Here is a 10117-nt window from a genome sequence, read left to right on the forward strand (position 1 = left end):
TGGCGACTCACCTCTCCTCCCCCCTTCTTTCCCTGTTTCCCCTACAGCTGCAAAGGGGGCACAGACACGGCCCAGCATGGCCCGGAGGACAATCCCCTCCGCTTCTTGTTTCTGCTGTTGCGATGCCACAAACGCTGACAAAGGCCAGTGGGGCGCGAGGCTGTGGTGACAGCCGGGCACCGCAGGCGAACGGGGAGACCCAGCGCGGCCGGGGCAGCCCGCCGGGAGGGCTCAGGACCCGCCGGGAGGGCTCAGGACCCGCCGGGAGGGCTCAGCGCCCGCCGGGAGGGCTCAGCGCCCGCCGGGAGGGCTTAGGGCCCGCCGGGGGTGGTTCAGCGCCCGCCAAGCGGCTGCCAAAGCGAGGAGCACCCCGAGCCCGGCCCGCGGCTCCCTGGGCTCTACCGAGCTGCCGCTGCCGGCCCCGGCGCGGCCCGCGGGGCGTGTCCCGGGCAGCCCCGCTCCGCCCCGGCCCGGCCTGGCCCGACGGGGCAGCGGCGGCGGACGGGGCAGGGCTGGAGCCGCGCAGCGGCGGCAGCGCCATGGGGCTGGAGACGGAGAAGGTGGACACCCGCATATTCATGGACGACGACGACAACTTCCCGCGGAGCGGCGGCCCCGCGCTGTCGGAGGCAGAGAAGTGCGCGGAGGACGAGCTGGACCGCGACCCCCACGGGCTGAACTCCCACCTGCAGGTGCGGGCCGGGCCGGGCCGGGGGCGGGCGGGGTCGGGGCCCGGGTCCTCGGCGAGGGGCGTCCCCGGCGGGCTCCCCGCGCCCCAGCTCCCCGTGACGGTAGAGCCTCCTCTTGTTCCAGCTGGGGTTCGAGGATGTGATCGCGGAGCCCGAGCTCACCCACTCCTTCGACAAGGTCTGGATCTGCAGCCACGCTCTGTTTGAGCTCAGCAAGTACGTGATCTACAAGGTCCTGACTCTGGTCCTCGCCATACCGCTGGCCCTGGTTGTGGGGATCGTCTTCGCGACGCTTAGCTGCCTCCACATCTGGTAAGCGCCTGCTGTGTCCGGCGGAGCCTGGGCTCTGCCGACAGCTCTGCAGAACTCCTCTCCTCTAGCACTCATTACTGCCCAGCCGCCGATCGCCGACCTTACACCGGTAGTCAGGTCATCTAATATTAACTGCTTTATTTCTAAGGGAACAGAAAGGGAAATAGTGGTTTTTTTCTGTGACTCAGTTCCCTGCCTTGGTTTTACCAGCGGTCTGTCATGACGGTGTAAGCTCCTTGGGGCAGAGAGCCTGTATTCCCGCTTGGATGGCACCTACAGCAATGCATTCCAGCCTTGGCTGGCTTCTGGAGTGATAATAGTGACTGAATTTGTTTTTTAAACTGAAGTGCAGAATTTGTTCAAACGTGTATTTTAAATGAATTATCTAGGCAGAAGTATTACTAACACCTGAAGTTATTACTAACTTCTTAGTACCGTTACCTGTCATTTTTTCCCTCATAGACTGAAGAAAGCTTTTGAGGGCCCAGCTGGCTCTATGTTACTGCCATAAAATGTAGTGCCAGTACCTTGCACCTGGTATATAGCTATCTCTAGAGGCAGTGCTCCAAAACCCTTTCACCTAAGCAAAGTACCCTGCTGCTCTCGGGAAAGGCTGCTTCTGGCCATGGCACAAGTTCGTAGGCAAATACACTGGCCATCCATGTCACACCAAACCTGTGCACTTTAAGCATAATATACTCACAAAATATCAGGAGGAGTACTTTGAGACCAGAAAGGGAGATGACGGTGCAGAAGGAAGAAAGGCAGGGAGAATAATGATGTTGAAAAAAGAACTGACAATCCAAAAGGCTGTAGAGGAAGGGGTGAATGCAGTTTATTGACATTATTTCTGCAAACCAGGGTTGTCTGTATACATGAGTTTTGGGTAAAGTCTAATTTGACTGGGGTAACACTGGAATCCTTTTCCTTTTGTCAAGGAAAGCAGAATACAGAAACTGGAAGTGAACTCAAAACCCTAGGAATATACTGATTATCTGAACCTGTGGTGGCAATCTCATGGGTGCAGATTTCAGTTTTTGAAAGTGCGATGGAAGCTTGTCTTGGTGATGTTTGTCAGGCCACTTTGAAAACTGATTAACTTGAATTTTGGAGCATAGTGTTTACATAATATCCAGAGGAGTTGCAGCGCAGTTTAGAGATGCCCACTTGTTACATCTCTTGTTCCCAAATTCTTACAAACAAGCAGTGCATAGGCATAGCATTGCCCAGATTTTTAGATCTGTCAGCTGTCACTGTGCCATAGTGTGCAGTGTGACTGCAAAAGGATATGGTGAGTATATATAGTTTTACAGCAGTGAAATATCTGTGAAAAAATTCATCAATGCCAAATTCATTAAAACTGTAGTACTTTTTTTGTGCTTCAGAAGGATCTTGTGTCTGGATTTCACAGAATGGATACTGAGTTTCACTGATCCGGGACTCAGAGGTCAGTTGCTATTTATGCACATTGTCCCTAGTGACTATCTCAGGAACTGTGGGTTCCCAGTACATGTGAAATAGGACTGTCTGAATGTAGCACTTCATTTTAAAAGTTTCTCTCAACCTTCTGTGAACACACTTGCTTCCCCAACAAATCATTATCTTTGCCCAGGTTCATTGTCAACATAGGATTGATCTTTTAGTTTTAATCTTCCTTGCACCTGGGATGGATGTGAAAGAACCATGTAACTCAGTAGTCTCCTTGGACTCCATCCAGTGTCACCATCCAAAGGCAATAATGCCTCATATTCCCACAGACTCAAGCTGGATTTGTTCCAACACAAAGGTGGAACACTCTGAGACTAAGCTGGCATCTCTGCACCTCTTCATGTTCCAAATATCACATGAGTGAGGAGTTCAACATTTCTACATTGGAGAGCGTAGTGCAAAAGCAGTGCGTGTTTAGAGGCCCTTAACATAGAGTACTAGTTCCCTTGTAGGCCCATTGGGTCTGGGAAAAAAAAAAAAAAAGTAACTCATTGTTTTGTACACAAAAAAAAAAAGGGAATTCCATTATAACTCTGTCTTCAGCTGTTTAAATGTCATGGGAAGACCCTGGGGCAAACCCGCCCAGAAGTCTGCCACTCAGAGTCTCTGTGCTTCACTTTTATCATCCATACCAGTGAGGAGATGATGTTGATGTGTTGCAAAGGAGCCTTTCCTGGGGCAAAATTCAAAAGTGTTTCAACAACTTCTGGAGGTGCTCAAGCAGAAAGCTGTTGATGCCACACATGTTGCAGTTTCATCAGCATGTTAAAAATCCACATAAACCTTACTCAGCATTTCTATGGTCAAGGGCACCTTGTGAATTTCCCCCATTACACTGATAGTAAATGTTGTCTTTCACCTGCAAAAAGAAAGCTGAGTACGAAATATATAGTAATACACTTAATTTTCATTTTTAACCATAAAGATGAAGCATACTGTGTTCCCAAACTGGCTGCTTGAGCCATAATCGAGTTTCACACTACCTGGTGAAAGATACTGATGGGCTGAAACTGGGCCAGCTAGAGGGCTGGTGGTCTACATACAAGCCAGTGCAAGGAAGTCAACTTGACATTTTTCCTTTACTGATGACTGTCATTCTCACCACAGAGTACACAGGCCACACTGAGTTGTAACATCTTTCTGTGAAATTAGCAAGCTTTTAAATATGTCCTCAGATCGTAGCTCTTAAAGGTTATTGATTTTTGAACATGAATAGAACATTTCTGGTTTTTCATGAGGCTCATGAAATATTGTTATATTTATTGTAGATCAGTCACGGATTCTTGTTCCAAGCCACATGTTTGCCACCTCTTGGAAATGAACACTTGAATTTCATATATGCGTTTTTGTAGTCCTATCAGAATAGTGTTCTGGTACATTGCATATTTACACTAAGAATCAGCGATCCATAACTTGAGTCTTGGATCTGAGATGGGCTCACTCAGCTCTCTAGTCATCATTGGCTAAAGCAGTAGGTATTCACAGCACTTCTCCACTTGAGCTTCCATTCACAGTGCTAAGATAGAGCCACAGACTTACATGAAAAGTAGATATGGACATACATTATTTCTTACCTTTTTGTATTCCACAACTTCATTTACATAACTGCTATCATACTCAACCATATGTCCCTACTGACTGCTTGAAATCAAAATAAATTACACTACAGCTAGGAAGGCCTATCTTGTAGTCTGGTGGTGCTGCCTTGGTGCTTCTTCTTTGATGTCCAGTACATATCCCTTGGTTTAGGAAAAGGAAGTATGTGGATGTTGTCTTGCTTGTTCTGTAGTTGTTTTATCTTTTCCAGTCTACCCAGGTCCTGGAACACATAATATTTAATTTTAATGCACTTCAAATACTGTGTATGAGTCATGAAAGGCTTTGGTGGTTAGCCATTGTCTCACTTGTCCCAGTGCTTATGTCCCAATGTCCCAATTCTGTCCCAAGAATCAGTCGCTGATCTACAAGAAATATAACAATTTTGCATGAGCCTCCTGAAAAACCAGAAGTGTTCTATCCATGTTCAAAAATCAATAACCTTAAGAGCTACAATCTGAGGACATATTTAAAAGCATGCAACAAGAAGCTGTACATCTACTAGGTAATTTTTAGCCATCTTTTCACAATGCTTGCTTGTACTGTAGAGCTATACAAGACTTTTAATTCACAATCATGATGTGGTACATGGAATTAGGTAAATTAAGCACAGAGACATAGAGCATTTGAAAAATAGTATTATGACATGTCTGAGATTACATTTTGGAAAACATTACAGGAGAAGGTGTGATTCTTCACTTTGAAGCTGGAATCTGAATTAATGGTGCATGACTTCCAACATTGTTGCCCAAGTCTGTGAAAAGTTGATTCTCATTATCAGTGGGAATTAAACTCTGCTCTGCCATTTCCAAGAGCTGTTTGGTTCTTGACAGTGTTTGTTCAGGGCTTAGCAAGAAGAAAAACTAACATGTTTCCCACAAAAGTGAGAAACTCTGAGGGGTATAATTTTGTAGATGTCATACCTTGAACAGAATAAAGAGAAAATAGGAGGGGAAAAAAATGGGGTAGTTTGCACTTTCCAGTTCAGCAGTTCCCAAAAGACACAATTGATCCCACTTGGTCAAAGGAAAAGTATTTTATAAAATATATATGTAGCAAGATTCAATGAGAGGTCATACAGGTAGCTGTCTTCAGTTTAGATGACAAATTCAACTTTTCATTTTCTTCCCAGTGCTGTACTACATGGTAAAACTAGTAGTACCAATATGGCATCAGTGTTGATATCCTTGGGATATGGTACTTTAATTTTACTGTTGGACATTACTCAAGAAGGTAGTTGCCATGTCTGTGAACAAAAGTGCAGATCAGGATAAAAACACAGCAAAGGATGGGTACGTTACATTTGTTAGGTCACAAAAACAAACGCATGGCTTCTAATGGCATTTGATTATTTATTTTTAAGTGTGAGTGGTCACTCCACGGAAAGCACACTGCACCTTCTGGTAACCTAGAAATATCACACCATTGGATAAGATATCCTGTGCAGAACAGGATGCAGACTTGTACACATGTAAATACACATGTATATACACACACATAATCTAAAACTTAGAAAATACCTTCTATGATTCTCCTTGGTGTAAAGGATTTTCTCCTCTGAGGAAAGATGTTTGAGTAATTGTTCTATAAGTAGATGAAGTTTTATTTTAAAATTGAAATTTACATTAATTAGTTTTAGTTGCTGTCATGTCTCATGAATCCTTCTATGGATTTAACCTACATTGGATTTTGCATTCATTTACCGTAAGTAAAAAAAAAAATTATAACAAGTGCTAAAATATTATAAAACATTACCAAAACATTTTACTGTCCCTTTTGCTTAAAATTATCAAAATAGGTTGAGTTCCAGTACTGTGTGAATGACCTCTACAGCAATTTCAAATATTATGATCACTGCTTCTCCAGCCTTCTACATCTTTCTGTGAATCTTCTGCATACTGTGGTATTTGTTTAGTTTGTGTTTTGTGTGATCCTGTCAACAGAGGATTCAAAAGAAATGTTGTCTTTTCTGCTTCTCTCCAGTTCAGTTCGATTTATTTTTTTTTAAAAACTGGCCAAGTGAATTAAAATGGTAGCAAAGAGCAATTACATACTCCTTATAAACTATCTGAAATGGAAAAAGAGGTGAATTAAGCACAAACAGCACAGCCATTTCTGGAACTTTCCCTGTGTTGCTTTGAAAAATAGCATTTTTTTTTTCTTCTTTAATGATTGATGTTTATCAGCTGAATTCTAACAGGTTAAGGCCTAATTTTTTACTCTATAATAACAAGCTATTCTATATGCAGTGGTATTATAGGTGGTTATAAACACATAGTTTACAGGGTTCAGTTTAAAACTAGAGGCACATTATTCCAGTAATGCTCACAGTCCTATATGGGGTGTTTCAGCAGAGACAAAAGAGAAGGTTTTAGAAAAACTATTCTTGTTTAAATCCATCTGGGCTAGCTTTGAGTAGAGCATTGACGTACTGGTATATGGCTTGCTTTGTATGACAAAAGCTGTTAGACAAACACTGAAAGTAATTAACTTTGATTCTGTACATTTGTAACCTTCAACTTTTTTTAAATGTGGTAGATTTTTTCTACTTTGTTAATCTGAGGAGTATGCACTGTAAATACACAGCACCTTTTTTTTTTCAGATTTACAATGAAATATTATATTACGTATTTTCTGTCATTCCAATAAAAGTCAGTGAAAGTTCTGCAGTGGAATAATGTAAATGCAAGATTGGGAACTTAAATTCTGAATGCAACAGTAAAGCAAAACATAGTTTATTATCTTTGTCAAAGGAATCTATAGCTTCTTTTACCTAATTTAGGAAGTAAATATGTTCAGTATGGCAGAGAGATTTTTCTAAAACCTTGCACTAGTAGAACTTCGATATTATTTATGTATACATTTAGTTTGTCTGCACCCAAGTAAGAACAGCTTAGTGAAATAACCAGAGGTTTAGGCCAATGATTAAGGAAGAAGAATAACTTAAAATAGTGTGGTCAGTTATCACATATCCACTGGCCCTCCTGAGTTGCCCATACGTACACTTCTGGCTCTCCTCCACTGTTAACATGCTTGGCTCGAGCCACCAGTAATGGCATTGCTTTGGTATTGGTACCCATGGAGAGCAATCCCCAGATGCTTGCCAATGCTCAGGAGATGAAAGCACAATACTTTCTGGTATGCACCCTGAGTGAATGAAAAGATCTTTTCCCCTGATGAAGAGTTCTGAGCATACTCTAATGTTACTATCTCACTCACAAATGAAGAACTTCACAGGATCAGCCAATTTTTCTGAGATGTGCCATGTCCCTGTGTTGTAATAATCTGATGCAACTGGATATTGCCTTCCTTTTTCTGTTTTACTGTAGCAGGGATGGGTAGGAATGAGACACCAATGGTGTGATGTGCATGTGTGCCTGTGCACTTGTGTGTGCCTGCAAGACAGACAAATACAGGAAACACCAGAAGAGGCAGCAGAGCAAGAACAGATTGTAAAGGGTGTTGTTTCCAGTAAATCAAACTAGGGACCATGGTGTTTCTGTCAACCCCTAAGGACCCACATTCAGATATGACCACAACACACATGAGTCCTTTAGGAGATGACTGCTCTTTGGCCATGGCTGGTGGCAGCAGGGCTTCAACAGATCATGTACACCAGCCCTGCCAGGAGCAGGGAGAGACAGCAAAAGTTCATAATTCTAAATGGCATTTAAAGAAATTGCCAATTAGCAAGCAGAGATACAATGAAAAGAAAGCTGGTGTCTACAGTCTCATGTTGTATATAAACTATTATGGCCAGAGGACCACATGCATATGCAGGTGTGAGGCCTTGAGCAAAACAAAGTTGATGGAAAATGACTGCAGGAGAGTAAACTTGGTTAAATATTTATATTTATATTTTAAAGTTATAAAATTTAAAGAACCACTTCTCCTCCATAAGATGTCACACTTGTGTTTCATTATCCTGATTTCCCTATGCTGCAGCACCAATCTTCAGATCTTTTGTTTTCTCTTTTACAGGGTTGTGGTGCCTTTTGTGAAAACCTGTCTCATGGTCCTGCCTTCAGTGCAAACTGTATGGAAGAGCCTGACAGATGTTTTTGTTGTACCATTCTTTCAGAGTCTAGGCCGGTGCTTTGCCATGGTTAATATACGCCTGGACCAAGAGTGAACATCAGAGATGTGACACTGCTGTAGCTGTAGCTGGTGTTATACTTCTTTGCTAACCTAACATTCAAGTACTTACAATTCATTCCAAACTGTTAAATTACAATGGCTGGTTTAAGTGGGAACATGCTGTTTTTATTAAAATTCATTTATTATCAGGGAGATCCATTTAAGAATTAGTAGACAGTTTTCATAGCTCACTATTTTAACAGCAGAGTGATTGTGGAGTATATTGGCAACACTTTATTTTAATGGTAGGTTGATTGGTAGATTACAGGAGAATTCTCATGGAGGATTAAAAGCCACCACAGTGATAATGACTGGTGTTACTACTATAAATAAATCAATGAATAGTCTGTGATACCTTAAACAAAACTGATCTCTAGGGTTTCACATTGACTTCACTGCAGTTCCACCAGGGATCATTTTTGGCCTCGCTATGCAGAATGATAAACCCAGTCCTCTGTTATCAGCAGTTAAAGTGAACGTGACTCATTGCATAAACATACAGGGAAAGGAACTGTTGTGTAATCCTCCTATACTGGGGGGGAAGCTCCCTAGAAATTTATCCCTTAAAATAAGGTGTTAGCTAATGATCTGTAACATTAGCTAATCTGTATATTTTATTTAATGAGAGATTAACTTTGCTGTATATTTTGTACCTTTGTAAATGACAGTTGATCAGGTTTTTATGAAGCATAGTTTCTCTAGTATTTGAATTCTAACCAACTTATTAAGCATCAAGAGTGAGACAGTGCAAAAATTACTTTAGATAACTTAAATTTCCTTTTCTAAATTAAATAGATTTTGAGTGTTGCTGTGCAATTCTAATATATTAATTATATATGATTGTGTGTAAAAGCAAAGATTATAAGTGTTTTCATACACAATTATGCAAAGGACTTGGAAATATCTGTTTATGAGAAATGGTTTTTATTAAAAATTGTGTGTAATAAATGCTACCCTGCCTATTTCTGTATATTATTGGGGTGAACATTGTGATATTTAAAACAATAGACCCTATCCTAGCACTTTAACTAGGTAGCAAGCTCTCATAGAAGGTGAGTGTACTCAGTATCCTTGTCTAATTCTCCTAACCTATTGACTTGACTCCCTCTATTGCTTATTTACTATTTCAAAGCTTAACCCCTGAAAAAGACCCTTCCTTCTTCTAATGCACCTTCTAATTTCGATGCACCTAATATGAATTTTTAAGCCAGAATAACAGAATGTGTGCAGAGGTACATTAAAATTACCTTAGCCTTCTGGTGGGCTTATGCTGCTGTTTTATTTAAATACAGATGGTAAGTTCCAATTGTAAAATGTTTGTATGATTTAGAATGTTATTTTCTAAAGTGATGTCTCAAATTTCTTATCAAACAAGAGGTATCTAATAAAATAATAAATATTAGCTCTTTCCCGTTTTCAGCTTCATTTCTTTTCAGGTTTGTCAGCTTTTAAACAGACTCTTAAAATGCCAAACAGCATAGAATACTATGCAGTTCTTCCAAAATACATGAGAGGTAAAGAAATGAATGAGTATCAGTACAGTTCCACTATTTCAACTGCATTTAATGTATTTATAGTAGAAAATTGCATATCTCTGTGTGCAATTAAGCCCATACAGAATGATTGCTTTCTCTGAAGTAGGTCTCTGTAGAATTTCAGCATTCAAAATAATGCTTAATATTTTTACAGACGCATGCTTTCTTTACAGATGTGCTGCAGAATTTTCCTTTTCTTGTCTGTTGGCCTATTAAAGCTACCTAACACTGTATATTCTTTGTATATTAAGAGCATCTTTGTATATTAAAAGTATTTTTAGCATTTGTGTAATTTAGAAAGGGATTCATATGGCTTTAAAAAACTGGATCTTAATTATTAGTGTCCATGGAAACTTCTCT

At 41.1% G+C, this 10117-nt stretch overlaps 1 protein-coding gene across 1 annotated transcript; it reads left to right on the forward strand.

Annotated features, from left to right (window-relative positions):
* The first annotated feature begins 500 nt into the window (after positions 1-500).
* LOC131573143 (caveolin-2-like) lies at positions 501-9173 on the forward strand. The gene is made up of 3 exons (XM_058826795.1): positions 501-692; positions 814-1001; positions 8067-9173. Exons 1-3 carry the CDS (start codon positions 540-542, stop codon positions 8215-8217), a joined length of 492 nt encoding a protein of 163 aa, XP_058682778.1. The 5' UTR covers positions 501-539; the 3' UTR covers positions 8218-9173.
* Positions 9174-10117: the final 944 nt, after the last annotated feature.

The sequence above is a fragment of the Poecile atricapillus genome, chromosome Z, assembly GCF_030490865.1.
Source record: "Poecile atricapillus isolate bPoeAtr1 chromosome Z, bPoeAtr1.hap1, whole genome shotgun sequence".
NCBI lineage: Eukaryota > Metazoa > Chordata > Aves > Passeriformes > Paridae > Poecile > Poecile atricapillus.